At 36.4% G+C, this 15822-nt stretch overlaps 1 protein-coding gene across 2 annotated transcripts in view; it reads right to left on the bottom strand.

Moving 5' to 3' along the window:
• The window catches only part of dnah5l (dynein, axonemal, heavy chain 5 like), a 123631-nt gene that overhangs the window by 58593 nt on the left and 49216 nt on the right, over positions 1-15822 (bottom strand). For both annotated transcript variants that reach the window (XM_087309935.1, XM_087309934.1), the window contains exons 49-57: positions 12247-12558; positions 11833-11922; positions 10165-10401; positions 8294-8461; positions 7229-7435; positions 5998-6327; positions 2898-3104; positions 2171-2413; positions 400-554 (exon numbers count right to left, since the gene is read on the bottom strand). In XM_087309935.1, the coding sequence (XP_087166061.1) occupies positions 400-554; positions 2171-2413; positions 2898-3104; positions 5998-6327; positions 7229-7435; positions 8294-8461; positions 10165-10401; positions 11833-11922; positions 12247-12558 (1949 nt within the window). The remainder of the gene's footprint in view (positions 1-399; positions 555-2170; positions 2414-2897; positions 3105-5997; positions 6328-7228; positions 7436-8293; positions 8462-10164; positions 10402-11832; positions 11923-12246; positions 12559-15822) is intronic.

The raw sequence follows: 15822 nt of genomic DNA, 5'->3' as shown, positions 1-15822 counted from the left end.
TTCATCATTGTTTTCTAGTAGTTTATTTAGAGGCTTTACTCCAAGACAGAACCCTGTTTTGTTTGTTATTTTGGCTTTAGTCCACTCCTGAAGCTAGAGCTTCCTTAACATTGTGTGTTTGGTTTTGTAAATAAACTTTTGGAACTTTACTCTTTGTTGTTGTGTTGTGACTGGTCCCAGTTTAGTGCTCTTTTTAAATTAATATTGTTGCGTCCATTGTATTTTTCCCCTAGACTTGTGTAAGACGTAACAATATTTTTTTTTTTTTTTTTTTTTTTGCTTCCGATTTTAGGTTTTAGAAATTATAGCATAAACACTAAGCAAACCCAAACGAAATCTATTGATTTTATTTTTGATTTAATCCAAACTAATCAAGAGAACTCTGAGCAGTATTGTTACCTTGTCAGTGTGATTTGAAAGCTCTGGTATCCAGCTATAAAGGATGCAAGTCTGGTGAGACTCTGTTTCCCAGAACCTCCGACTCCAACCAGTAGTGCATTCCCACGAGCCGTCCGGATTATACGGGATATTTTCATCAAATGGATCATGGCATCCTGTGACAAAGTAGATTAACATTAACCAAATGCAGATTAACATTAAAGTTAAATCAGATTCTTAATGATTATCATAAATATATGTCAAAGAAAATCTAATATATAAAAATCCAGCTTGATCTCATGAGGAAACCTCAGTCATACGAAAATATATGCTTTTTATAAGGAAGCATGGCACCAAACCCAAATGTCATTGGGGATCAGCAAATCCTACAAAATTGTACGAATAAGATCGCACAAATTCATGAATTTAAATTAAGAGTTAGCCACTAAAACAAAAAGTTATGAATTGCTGTGAGATAGCATTTAATGACAGTAAACATTCAAACAAAATCTATTGCAAATTGTCAATTTTTAGAGATTTTTTTTTTCATTTTGAAGCTTTTTATTTTTATTTTTTATCATTGTACTTTTTTCTAAATTAGGGAAATAATCTATTATCAATTATCCAATTGCAAATTACCTACTATTAGCGTAAAACAGTGAAAAAGTTCTAATTAAATATTATTTTTCTGTCATCACGGCAGATCAAATAAATGAGCTATTAGAAATTAGTTATTAAAACTACAGTATTATTTTTAGAAATTCATTCATTAATTTTCTTGTTGGCTTGGTCCCTTTATTAATCCGGGGTCACCACAGGAGAACGAACTGCCAACTTATCCAAGACGTTTTTATGCAGCAGATGCCCTTCCAGCCGCAACCCATCTATGGGAAACATTCACACACATTTTTTGTTGAAAAAATCTTTTCGTTAAAATAATTTGGGGAGAAAACTAAACAGGGGGGCTGATAATTCAGGGGGCTACTAATTCTGAATATATATTTAGACTGCTGTCCTTGATAAGGTCTATAAAATAGTGCACAGTGAGGTTTCTTCTAAATTTTGTGTGGAGCGGCATAATTTAGTTGATTTTGTGTTTCTTTCTGCTGTCAACAGAGCAGTCCAGTGGAATAACAAAGAAAGCTGGTACTGATTGGTCCTCATGCGTGCATTTGATATGCTGATTGACTTAGAGCAACTTGGTCCTGGAGGGCCGGTGTCCTGCTAGGTTTAGATACAACTTGCTTCAACACACCTGCCAGGAAGCTGTCAGTATATCTAGTAAGCTTGATTAGCGTGTTCAGGTGTGTTTGATTAGGGTTGGAGCTAAACTCTCCAGGACACCGGCCCTCCAGGACCAAGTTTGGACACCCCTGACTTAGAGAAAGAACCTTATAGAGCCAAGATCTTAAAGTGTAAACAACTTATTAAAAAAAAAAAACATGACATGATGTAAATACGTTGTCATTTAATAAGAATAGGTGAATAACTCAATTTGGCCAAAAATGTCAGAAAGAACCTTATAATTCTAAGGTGATGAAATATATTTATGAAATAGTTTGTAGTTTTTGTTTTATAAAATGCTGTAGAAAAAAAGAGAATAATAGTAGAAGGCAAAAGAAATGTTGTGTTTGTTGCTAATTAATCAAGATAAATTAAAAGAAAATGTCTTCAAAGCTTAATCAGAGAAGAAGGTGGGCCCCGAAGTGAAAAAGGTATTGCATTGCCATAACGTAAAAAACACTGCCCACTTTATACAACATTTTAACATTGTCATTTTTTCCCCACTAACCTCAAAGAAGACCAGATCCATGGCTGCTCCTCTAACAGCTTCATTATACTGCTCTTGAAACATAGACAGGCGCTCAGATAAAGCCTTGAATGTGGGAATGGGCTCATAGACTTTTGGTGTCTCTTCTTCAGCGTCTTCCGGTTCCTCTCCTGTCATCTCTGGAGCATCCCGCAGGAAGTCCACAAAATACCCTTGCCATGGCCCCTGCTCCAGAAGACTAGGACCATGATCCTGTGCTGTGATCTTGAGAGAAAAAAAAACAGATTTGTTAAAGCATTAAAGGTACCATGAAATTAAAATAGTTTTTTAGATGTTAGCAATAGTAATGTTAGTTTTTAAGATATCTATGAGCTAGTGTGCAACAAAACAATGACAAAAATCATGTTTAGGAAATATAAAACTGATATAAACATGTAAAACTTGGATGCACTTCTCATCATATTGTGACCAATCAAGTGCTCTCTAGTATCTGACATGCCCCGCCCCCATTAGGACGCTTCACATTTGATGCGCTCATGCACTCTCACTGGCAGAGCTGTGATAAACCACAATGCTATTGGCTGTTTTTAAAAAATTATATTCCACCCTCTCTTCATCGTTCAGTTGAGATTACGCCAAACATCTAATAAAAAACTGCACACTTCAAAGCACTTCTTGGGACCTTTAGGTAGCCATCCTGTGCAGGAGGTAAAAGATCATGAAGCCGGTCAGGATTTAGTTTACACACCCTCTCTAAAATGCCATCAAACGTCTCTCTGTCCTTCTCATCAATGAAGCGGTCAGCAATGACCCTTGAACACTCGTGGCGGAAAAGAGACGCCAGCAGTTGAGGCGTCTGACACACTTCTGAGCCCACGGTGAGGATCCCCTGCCAAATCCTGCTCAGATCACGCAAGTTAAAAATGTAGTGGAACTTTGCAGGGGAAGGCAGCATCTGAAATCAATATAAACATCACAATATTAATTTCTTAATATACACAACCTTCAAATGTTCAGGGCTGTAAGATTTACATGGTTTAGGAAGAGTTTATGTAATAGTAAAAAGAAACTGTAATATTGGTTCAGTCATCAGTGTTTTTGTAAATCTTTCTGTAATATTCTGCTTTGGTCTCCAAGTACTGTTTTATTTATATTTATTAATTTGTTATAGGTGGGCATAAATTAATTTTTTTAATCTTGATTAATCTCACTGAAATCTTGCAATTAATCTAGATTACAATGGCTCATTTGAATTCTGCTGAAGGTATTCAGAATATGTGTGCTACCCAAATAATGACTAAAAGTAAGTCTTTGAGAACGGGTTTCTCAAGCCAGGTGGCACATTAGACCAGGGGTTCATCTCCCGTTTTCCAAAATGCATCTCAAACTCCTTAAGAAACTGTTCTACCATGATAATTGTTAATAAAAATAAGTTATGTTCAATAAGCTGTACTTGTGTTTACAAACTGTTTATTCAGTAAAACATGAATTTTGAACTGCTGGCTTACATAAGCTCCAAACAGCGATTTTTGATTACCTTAATCCGACTAAAGTCATAACTGAACTGATCAGAAATGGGATTAAGACATGGAGTATTCATATATCAGTGGCATTATTGAAGTAAACACCAAAGTCAAACTATTACCGTCATGTACTTTTCACCATATTTTCCAACAAGATCCAAACATAACTGTCAGTAAAGGACTGCACACCACACACACACAAATCGTTAAATGCGGAAGTTTTTTTCTTTCCATTTGGCGTGCGTTATTAAATTCCATAACACTCTCACCAGTCCTTATTCCTTATTTGCGTCTAAAACCCCAGTTATTCACGGGGGGATGAATGAAATGTTCATGAGTGAAACTGCTGATCTGCAGTTAAAGTCTTACAGGAGAACTCTTACATGAAAGCACTTCACGTAAACACCTTAATTATATTATTGTATATTAAGGCAAATAACTAGACTACAGATGTTCGTGTAAACGTGGTCAGTAGTGTCTTCGAAATAAGTGAAAGATAAAGACTGTGTGTGTGTGTGTGTGTGTGTGTGTGTGTGTGTGTGTATATATATATATATATATATATATATATATATATATATATATATATATATATATATATACAGTTGTAGTCAGAATTTTTAGCCCCCTTTTGATCTTTTTTAAAATATTTCCCAAATGATGTTTGACAGAGCAAGGAAATTTTCACAGTATGTCTGATAATATTTTTTCTTCTAGGAAAAGTCTTATTGGTTTTATTTTGGCAAGAATAAAAACAGTTTTGAATTTTTTAAAAACTATTTTTGGGACAAAATTATTAGCCCCTTTAAGTTATTTTTTTTCGATAGTCTACAGAACAAACCATCGTTATACAATAACTTGCCTAATTACCCTAACCTGCCTAGTTCACCTTATTAACCTACTTAAGCCTTTAAATGTCACTTTAAGCTGTATATAAGTGTCTTGAAAAATATCAAGTAAAATATGATTTACTGTCATCATGGCAAAGATAAAATAAATCAGTTATTAGAAATAGGTTTTTAAAGCTATTATGCTTAGAAATGTGTTGAAACAATCTTCCCTCCATTAAACAGAAATTGGGGAAAAAAATAAACAGGGGCGCTAATAATTCAGGGGGGCTAATCTGAATTCAACTGTATATATATATATATATATATATATATATATATATATATATATATATATATATATATATATATATATATATGTAATATTTTTAAGAGAAATGTGATGCAGCTTTGGGATACTGTAAGTTCAAGAACAGCATTTACATGAAGTATGAATGTTTTTAATGTTCATGCAATGCAAAAGTGTCTTTGCTGTCTTTAATGCACCATTACTGAAATAAAAATATTTGTAAGTATAAAAAAATAAGATCAGTAACATCAATCAGTAATGTATTTTTAATAACCACCAAAGACGTTTGGGTTCAGTGAAAAGTTTTTAAAATAAATATATTGTTTCTTTATGTGAAGGACATTTTATATTTAAAAGAATACTGTTTCACTATTAAGAATGATCTGTTTAATGAAAAGTTTCCATGGATGTTAAACACTCTTTGTGCCCTTGCCCTTGATGTAAAAAACCCTTAAATAACCAAAAATAATTTACAGGATGTGATAATAATGTTTACATGTATATGATTGGGCGTCATGGTGGCGCAGTGGATAGAACATTCACCTCACAGCAAGAAGGTCACTGGTTCGAGCCTCGGCTGGGTCAGTTGGCATTTTTGAGTGGAGTTTGTATGTTTTCCACGTGTTCGTGTGGGTTTCCTAGGGTGCTCCGGTTTCCCCCACAAGTCCAAAGACATGCACTATAGGTGAACTGGGTAAGCTAGATTGTCCGTAGTGTTCGTGTGTGAATAAGTGTGTATGGATGTTTTCCAGTGATGGGTTAGAGCTAAACAATATTAATGGGAAAGTTCACCCCAAAATACTACTCTCACATGTGGTTATAAACATTTATGAGTTTCTTTTTTTCTGTTTAACACAAAAAAGAAGATATTGTGAGAAAAGCTCTAGTATTTGTTTTACTACAATGGAACCAAATGGATACCAGCAACCAGCATTCTTTAAACTATCTTCTATTTTCTCAGCAGAAAGACACTCAAATAGATTCTAACAAGTGAAGGGTGAGTAAATGATGAAAGAATTTACATTTTTGAGTGTACTATCTTTTTAATGTAGTGTACAGACCACAAGAGGGCACCATTCTCTAATATTGTAGACTGCCTAGTGCTGAGACAAAATGTATGCATGTTTAAAAGGACCCCAAGAGTGCCCAACAGAATCCCACACCTACATTCTAAAACTAAACCAGTACCTTAGCTTTGACTGCTTGCCACACTTTCCTCGTGGTGGGGACCAGGGCAGCAGCCAGAGAGCACACCTCTTCCGGGAAGCCTCTTTCTACACAAAAGTAACCACTGGCCAGTGTGTGGAAGATCTTATCTATGGAGGAGTTGGATGGCAGAGTGCAGTTAAACACACAGAACTGGCGTTTGAGTCGCTGAGGGATATCATTGCGGCCTCCTCCAGGGTGGATCATGGCAGCCACCAGCTGCAAGTCGACCACAGTGGTGAATTCGCCAGGCCGTTCCAGGCTGTAAAAACCTCCTTGCACCATCAGCTGACGAACAATCTCATTGGTGATCTAAAAGATGAACAAAAAGAGTGGTGGCTGAGTTAAGGAGAATAAGATAAAATATATATATTATTGGTTGCCATATTAAAGCATTGGCCCATTTTTTTTTTTTAGTTTTTATTAAAACCACAATAAAATAGAAGCATAAACAAGTTTGAACTTCAGACTGTTATAGAACAGACCACACATAATTAGTCAAAGCCCATGTCTGTTCACCCATGTAGAAATCTGATATATAGGAGTATATCAAAATTACATATACACCAGATCTCAATCACATAGAGAAGCTTTGGTGGAACAGGAGATTTGCATCATGGATGTGCAGCCAACAAAATGCTATCATGTCAATATGGACCAAAATCTCTGAGGAATATTTCCAGTACCTTGTTGAATCTATGCAACGAAGGATTAAGACAGTTCTGAAGGCAAAAGGGGTCCAACCTGGTACAAGTAAAGTGTACCTAATAAAGTGGCCGGTGAGTATTATAGCCATGGACACATATATAAAATTATAGTTAATATATTTGAACATACGTACAAATTTGTCATTTCAATGGTTAAAAAAACTGTAATTTTAAAAATATTTTGCATATATATATATATATATATATATATATATATATATATATATATATATATATATATATATATATATATATATATATACACACACACACACACACACACACACAAACACACATACATACATACATATATATGTGTGTGTGTGTGTGCGTGTGTGTGTGAAATCAAAAGTTGAACTTGTATGTCATGTATGTATTTAGCATATATTGCCATATATTTCTTTGTGGGCAGGTCATCTATATAGTGTTCTCAGAGTGCTCCATTTGCATCCCTTTTTAATATCAGGAGGAAACAGGGTTAGATAAATGACAGCTTTACTCCTTACCTGATCGCCCCACTCATTGATAACCGGCATGTTGATGTCATCAACAAAGACCGTCATCTTCTTTCCTCCAGGAGGTCCATAGGTGGTGCCCATGCGCTTGTCAATGTAACTTTCGATGGTCTGCTGAAACATGCCAGGCTGGGTGGCCGAGGAAAAGTTTAAGCTTTTACTCAAATTGGTTTCTGGGTCATACTTGCTGGTGTAGCCCTGTGGGGAGGTTCAGAAAACATGACTTTCAGAACTTTTTAATGAACATTTCAGGCTTTCAGGCAAGCATTTAGTTAAAAGTCCCTAGAAGTGCACATTTTTTTATTCAATGTTTGATGTAAACTGAAAAATCAAGAGAAAGTGGCACATAGAGAAGCTCCTCCCCTTTAAAAAAAAAAGCCAATAGCCTTTCGTTTTTATCACAGGTCTGCCAGTGAGAGTGTTTGAGATCAAGCACATCAAATGAAAAGCAAATAAGAAGCATCTTGAAGGGGGCGGGGCTTGTCAGATACTAGAGAGCATTTGATTGGTCAAGATTTGATAAAAAACTGAGCTGAGCTGACGTAAGCAAAATTGTTGATCCATTTAGGCTGAAGTGACAAACTACAAGCTTTGGATGTTTAAATTAATTTTTTATTTTCTAAATGCAAATTTTGTTACTTTACCTAACAGATATCCTTAAAACTAACTAACAGACTGAAACTAACATCTAAATTTTTTTTATTTAATTTCACAGGAAGTTTAAATTCAGATATAAACTACTATTTGAAAGATTTGTAGGTATTAAAAATATGTTTTTTTAATGTTTATGTATGATTTTGTTCTCACAAACATTCGTTATATTAAATATAACGCTGAAAACTTAATATGTATGCAAAAAAAGTATTCTGTGTGAAAACTACTGTATTTTTAAAAACATTTTTATACTTTATTTTCGTCTTTACTGTCATTTTTATCAGTTCAGTTTTTCCCTTATAAATATAACTATATAACTATTCTAAAAAAATAAAATAAACCCTAACTCACCCATAACTATGAGTGGCAGTCTAGCATGGGCTAAAGTACCCAATCACACACCTTTATCATGACAGTCTTGGCTGTTCCTTGTTCACCAATAAGCAGCACAGCTTTGCCTTGCTTCATGATGGTTTGCATCAGGAAGTCAGTCCGTATATTGTCGACATTGGGTACAAGAATGGAGGCGTAGTCAGGAACCGAGTCTTTGGGGTAAATATACTCTGGCACCTAAAATTAAAACGTCTGATTAAAAAGCATGACAAATATTGACTCATTCATGCACTGAATTAAAAGAAAAACAGGACAGCTGGCTCAAAGAAACCTTGTGTGGCTTGTAATGTTATGATTAAAGATTATTACAGACACTTATGCCTGTAAATCATACTTAAAATTCACTAATTAAACATTCATTTATTCATTTTCCTTGGGGTTAGTCTATTACAGGGGTTTTCAAAGTGTGAGGCGCGCCTCCCCCGGGGGGTGCCAGAGCATGTCAGGGGAGGCGCGGGAAAAAATATAATATAATAAAAATATAATTATTAAGTTTAATTATTGTATGTATTTTTTATTATATTTAAACGTTTATTATATGCCTGCTAATACAATGGGTCGGTTTCTGAGACCCACCCCGATTCAAAGCTGTAATGAAGTTCACGGCCCTTTGGCCGCCGGGAAGGAGGCGGAGAACCGAAGCAGTTTTAAAGTGATTTATTAATGACAGTGACGGCAGCTCCGTCTAAACCAAAACAAACGGACTGCAGATCCTCACGGAGACTGCCGTCAAACTGAAAGCAAAAGTAAAATATGTCCGGGTCCGGTCCTCTCTCGGCTTTCTCTGCCCTTGTTCCTCCTTTTATGATCCAGAGCTCCTTCCGTGGGATCTGAGGCAGGTGCTTACGCGGTGGCCTCACTCCGTTCCCACGGCGCTCGGCCACGCCCCCTCGCCACAAAAGCCTTCAAGTTCAGGGCTTAAACCCAAAAGACAACGATATGATGATCAGTATTTGAGTTTATGATTTGCGTGGACAGGACCAGCTAATCAACCACGACCTTTATGTGTGGTTTGTCAAAATATTTTGGCTAATGACAGCATGAGACCCACTAAACTTCCACTGTTTTGACTGGGATGGACAGTTCTTGGAACTGTTCTATTCATATTGAACCATCATCCTAGTTTTAAAAACGTTATATTAAAATACTTGTTATTACTCTGTAAATAATTGCACTTTCATGCAAATGATGATAAAAGTGAGTTAACAGTCTGGCATCTGTCTGTGTCTTTATATATAGTGTATATATATATATATATATATATATATATATATATATATATATATATATATATATATATATATATATATATATATGTGTGTGTGTGTGTGTGTGTGTGTGTGTGTGTGTGTGTGTGTGTGTGTGTGCGCGTGCGTGCGTGTTTGGGAGGAGGGGGGCGCCAATGGATAAGTTGTGTCAAAAGGGAGGCCCACTGTCTTAGACTTTTTAAAACCCTGGTCTATTATTTATCAGGAGCTGCCACAGTGGTATGAACCCCCAACTATTCCAGCATATGTTTTGCGCAGCGGTTGCACTTCCAGCCACAACCCTTTAAAGGGAAACACCCATACACTCATTTATTCACACACACACACACACACACACACACACACACACACACACACAACAGGCAATTTAGTTTATTCAATTCACCTATAGCGCATGTCTTTGGACTGTGGAAGGAACCCAGAGCACTTGGAGGAAACCCACGCCAATACTGGGAGAACATGCAAACTGCACACAGAAATGCCAACTGGCCCAGCCGGGACTCGAACCAACAACCTTCTTGCTGTGAGGCGACAGTGCTAACCATTAAGCCACCGTGCCACCCCACTGACTAAACATCACACTTTAAATTCACTTATTATTAATCGTCTTACCCTTGTAGCCCACAGATCCCACTCTCCAGTGGAACTGACCAAAAACTCAAAGATGGTCTGTTCTCCCTGTGTGCTGGGAAGGTCCAGTCTGGCATTGTGCTTTTTAAGAAACACCTCCATCTTGGCTCGATCCTCTAGCTCCATTAAAGCACCAGCAGACCACATGACAGCAAAAATGAAAAGGCGGTTGATGTGAGCCGCATTTAGGTTCTTCTCTTCAACGGCTGGCAACAGGCCCTGTTTTAAACAAATAAAAACCTTTATATTTTTTTTACTTTTTCAAAGGAGACAGCATTTGCCATTTCATCTTAACATTAAAAGAGTACATTTAGTGTTGATAGACATCATCTACATTAAAGGACAAAAAATCAAACACCAAAAATTTAAAATTCTGTCATCATTTACACACCCTTTCATGTATTTCATCTAGTTGGGAAAACAGTAGTCAATGTTTTACATTAGCCCCTTTCACACAGTGATACCGGTAAATATCCGGAAAATTTCTGGAATGACTTTATATATATATATACATAAAGAGTATATATATATATTTATATATGAGCAATATCACACGAGTAGCAGTGCGATATGGCTGTACATCGGCACTGGTGGGAGGCGTGCGATGTGCGTGCCTTAGTGCCCCCACCAGTGCCGATATACAGCCATATCGCACTGCTACGAGTGTGATATTGATTTATACAACAGTTTGACGGCATAATTGTGTATATAAAAACAAAATTAAACACGAAAAGTTTCAAAAACCCTTTTGTATGTGGAACTACTTTCTTCCATATTGGATTGAAATCATAATCTGACAGTTAAAACAGTTGAGCAAGCATATTTTAAACTTTAGATCTGTAGTGTCTGCTTTTTGCTGGTTGTATGTGGGCGGAGTAATACACAAAGGGTAAAAAGGCTGTAGGAGTTCTGATATTGCAGAATATCGCACCGCTATCAGCCAATCAGATTTGAGAACCAGACAGAACTGTTATATAAATATATATATATATATATATATATATATATATATATATATATATATATATATATATATATATATATATATATATATATATATATATATATAGCATCCAAAGATATATCCATTCCAAAATAACGTTAAATTCTGACATCATTTACCAGAAATGACCTATAAACGGCAGCGCTTGTATTTGTAAACGTAGATGGAGTCCAGCTTTTCTTGATGGTTTTACTTTTATTTACAGCTTTAGCATTTACAAGACTACATTACAAATTTTGTGGATGGATAAGTATTGTGAACAACTTGTATGAAAACATATGCAGGAACACTTTGACATGTCGAGATGTACATAATGTGTGTGTGCTGGCGCTCACTGGCTCCTTCACATGCACACGCGTTAAGCAACTGAAACAGAGCTTAAAGATTAAACAAATAGCGGTTTATTATAAGCATTTTATCGATAGTTCTTTACACAGTTATTTTCAAAAAGGGCCTGTTCACATATACAGACCTTTCCGGAAAATTGCTGGTAGTTTATTTTTTCACACCGTGGATGTCAATGGCTACTTGTTTCCAACATTCTTCAAAATATCTACTTTTGTGCTATGGAAGGTTTGGAACAACTTAAGTAAATGGTGCTTTTTCAACATAGCCATAAAATGTAATGACTTCACATATCTATTTACCTGTAATAAATCAATGGTCTGCTTTATGTACATGCATTCAAGCAGCTGCATTTTGGGGGACACGGCAGTGAAGACAAAATTCATCAAATCCTGTTGAAAAGAGTGTGTAAAACAAATATAATAATATTAATAATAATAATAATAATAATAATCCAACAATATTTCCTAAGTGGTTTTATATATCTCAATAGTCAATGGGAACTTTTAAAAACTATGCAAAAAATTCTGTCTGACCTTTCCTGGGCCAATGTCAAAAGAGAAAAAAATCAATAGAGCTTTTTATATGCATAAAACACTTAACAGCTTAAATGGTTTACAAGCTAATCTTAATCTATTTTTGAATTTGTGTTGTAAACACTTTACACTACTAGATACCTTCTCAACCTGTATATAAATACTGTGTCTAGCGGTCACCTGATAGATCGAGTTGAAGGCGGCCAGCAGCACATCAGCCTGCATTGGCGGGATCTTTTTAAGCCAGGCCTGCAGTATGGGTTGCCAGTCCAAAACAGAGGAGCTCATGAAGACCATTCCGTTGCGGGACACGGTGGCAGGAGACGCATTGTCAATGTTGTGTGGCTCAAAAACCACCTTGCAGTTGGGAGCCATTGGTATTCGGTCTCCATTGGCCAGGGTGAGGGTCTTGTTGTCGTCTAAGACAGAGTTGAGATTTTCGATCCAGATGGCATCAACTGGACCATCGAGAACAATCCATATGTGCTCTCCCTGTGAAATGATATACCTTTAAGTAATAAGTATTTACAAGTGAGCACCATGGGGCTATTTACACATTTTTTCTGGCCATATAGCTATCCTATGATGAAAAGGACGGTTGTAAATGCTGTCTGAGACACATTTGAGACGGATGTAAATCCAATCGCTTAAACCACTTTAGAAAGTGGTCTGAGATGCATTTTAGATAAAGATGAAACGGCACATGCCTACATGCATCTGTTTGTTAAAACAACATTTCTGTCATGACCACTCTCAGGATTTAGAATGGTAATTAATATGAATACAGCAATGTTGATGTGTTTGGTCTTGGAGGCATAGATCTGCTACACTGCTGCTGCTTTGATTATTATGGCAGAGCAATTATCGAGAACTGCTACTTCCAGTATATTCACAGACATGCCATCCGAGAATATAACATGCTGCTGCTGCAAACATAATATACATGTAACCCCCGTAGCAGAGCTAAACACAGGTGGAGCTGGGGTGGAGGAGGGTCTCCGAAAATACGCTGCTCCATAATAGCGTAGAACAACACTGAGCATTTAAAATGATGAGATGCAAGCTCATTGGCTGCTGAGGGGTGACAGCAACCAATCTCCTGATGGATGAGCAGATTAGGTGACCTATCAGCCTGCAGGCACATAGAGTTTCATGGCAGAAATTGTCAATTGTGTTACATACAGTAGGCTATGTTACATAGTCAGATATAACAGCATTAATGGAAAACGCAACGCAATGCCACAGATGAAAATTTGCAATGTTTGCTTTGTTTTATTGGATTTTTTCATTTCATTCTATTTTTGTTGATGATTAACCATTAAATGATAAAGTTAGAATGTTAAGTTCATATCAAATAACAGCATTAACAACAGAGTTGCATCAAGGACATGTAGAAAAATATAACATTACTTTGGTTTACAAAGGCACAGAGTTTTACTTTTTGGGAGAATATTATAAACGTTTTAACGTAAACCCTTAACAGATTTGAATGATGTTTAGCACGTAGCTGTAAGATAAAACAGATGTTTCATTTAGCCTATAATGATGTTTCACTGAAACACGAGTGAAGTGCAAACCCTGCAGTCTACATAAAAACTCCTTTGTACGCTGAATAAGCTATATAGCTAACATTTCTGTAAAAATTACACTAATTAAATAAGCATCAGATATGCCATATAAGTCAAGGTAGGCAATTTAAATTTGCATATAGTGCGGGATTTGACAATCAAAATCATATCCGTTTAGCAGACACATTTTTGTAGCGCATATCAGGCCCGTAGCCAGGGGGGGTTCGGGGGGGTTCTAAAGACTAGATCAATCTAAAGAGGCTAGATCAATTGTGAAGCTCTTTTATTATTATGTTTTTTTTTTATTATTATTCAAATAGACAAATTCTGACTGCGGACAGTTGAATGTTCTGGCCAGTTTGTAGGCTACAGTTCAATAGGCTACAGTTTTTAATTTAAAACTTTAACATTCTTTTATTATGAATCATGATGTAATAAATTTGTACTTTAAAAATAATTTTTTATTCATTTTTCTTTATTCTAAATGATTAGGAAAAAATAGCTAAAAATAGTGCTTAAAACGTCACTAAAATACAGTATTTATTTTGTAATAATAAATGTTTTATTTTTGTAATTGTAAATGGGGTGAATAACTGCAAAAAGGTCCACATTTTGAGAAAAAGAACCACCCCTTGTACCAGGCTGGCTACGGGCCTGCATATGTATGTATTATGTAGAGCATACATGCAAATGGTGCCGTTTTCACAAATCAAAAAGCCATCCGATCCGAGAAAACGCATTTCAAGAGTTCACACTTAGCTGATGATTGATAATAAAGATTGTTTGGCATGCTGTCCTGGGAGAGAGCCCTGAGCTTATAAGATCCTCGAGCCCTGGGCTCCCGTTGCAGGGCGAGAGGGGAGTTTGAGCTCAGGTAGATCTCAATGACTTGAGATCAATGAATGAAGAGTCAGTTATGGACGCTGATAAGGTGTACTCAGAGCTTGGCTAAAATAGTTTGCATTAATTGTTTAGGGTGCTTGTTTTTGAACTGTGGGAGGAAACCGGAGGACCCAGGGAAAACCTACGCGAGCACGGGGAGAACGAGCAAAACTCCGCACAGAAATTTCGCCTGGTTTGGAAGGGAATTAAACCAGGGGCATTCTTGCTGTGAGGCAACAGCGCTAATCACTGGCCACCTTGTTTGAAAGGAGGGAAAGTAGGATTGGGTGGGGGGGTTTCTTCAAGACGAAGATATTGAGATGAGAAAAGTCTGGTTATTTATAGTGAGTTAAGGATCGTCTAATAGGATAATTAGTCATTAGCTAAAGTTGGAACAGCTGTGAACAATCATAAGCACGTGATCCTCTCGAAATTTGTTTATAAATAAACTTCACAAAGAGAGCAGGTGTAAACAGACCAAATCCTTGATCCAGATTGTAATTTCATAAAATTTCTAATTACTTGTTAAACCGCCATTCCAAGTCATAAAAAGTAAAGGTCTTTGCACACTGAAGTCTAACATTTTTATATGTGTTTTTCTTTTTGTTTTTAAATCTGAAAAATTCATCATGCACACAAAGCTTGCGCACAGAATCCAATGCATATGAATTAATCTGTTGTAAAATAATTAGCCAAACAATATAAAATTCATGAGTAAAAAAGTAAAAAAGTCCTTGAGTAGTGAAGATGATTTTGTTGTCTTCTCCCTACTTATAGAGAATAGAAATATTGGGTCCTGACCACCAATTTCCGTGAACCAACCCAGCAGGCACACAACGCCATAAGACATTAATATTAGGTTAGATTTAGGTCGTGATGTTGGGTGACCAAAATTTTATGTCTAGCAAGCATCTTAGCACAATGTTATTTTGATGTCCAATAAAGACGTCATATTTGGTCGATTTTACATTGTGTTGGAAAGTGACCAAAAACCAACGTCAAACAACATCTCTAACCAAAATTGTATTGACGCCAAATACTGACATTTATTCGTCAGTAATGGCAGCCAAAATCCAACATCTGACAGACGTCATCGTGGTAACGTCCACACAGCATCAAGCTGTAACATCATTAGACGTTGATATTTGGTTGGATGTTGGACACTGACGTTGGGTTCTGATGTCAACCCGATTTTCATTTCCAAACAAACTGCAACGTCCCCTTGAAGTTGCTTTGTAATCTGATGTCATGTTGACGTCCTGTGCATGCTGGAAATTGATCCTGAACAGTGACTGGCAGTTTGTCT

Source organism: Danio rerio, chromosome 24 (assembly GCF_052040795.2).
Source record: "Danio rerio strain M-AB ecotype USA chromosome 24, GRCz13ab, whole genome shotgun sequence".
Lineage (NCBI taxonomy): Eukaryota > Metazoa > Chordata > Actinopteri > Cypriniformes > Danionidae > Danio > Danio rerio.
Note: the sequence above shows the minus strand (reverse complement) of the source record. Positions and strands in the feature narration are given on the sequence as shown.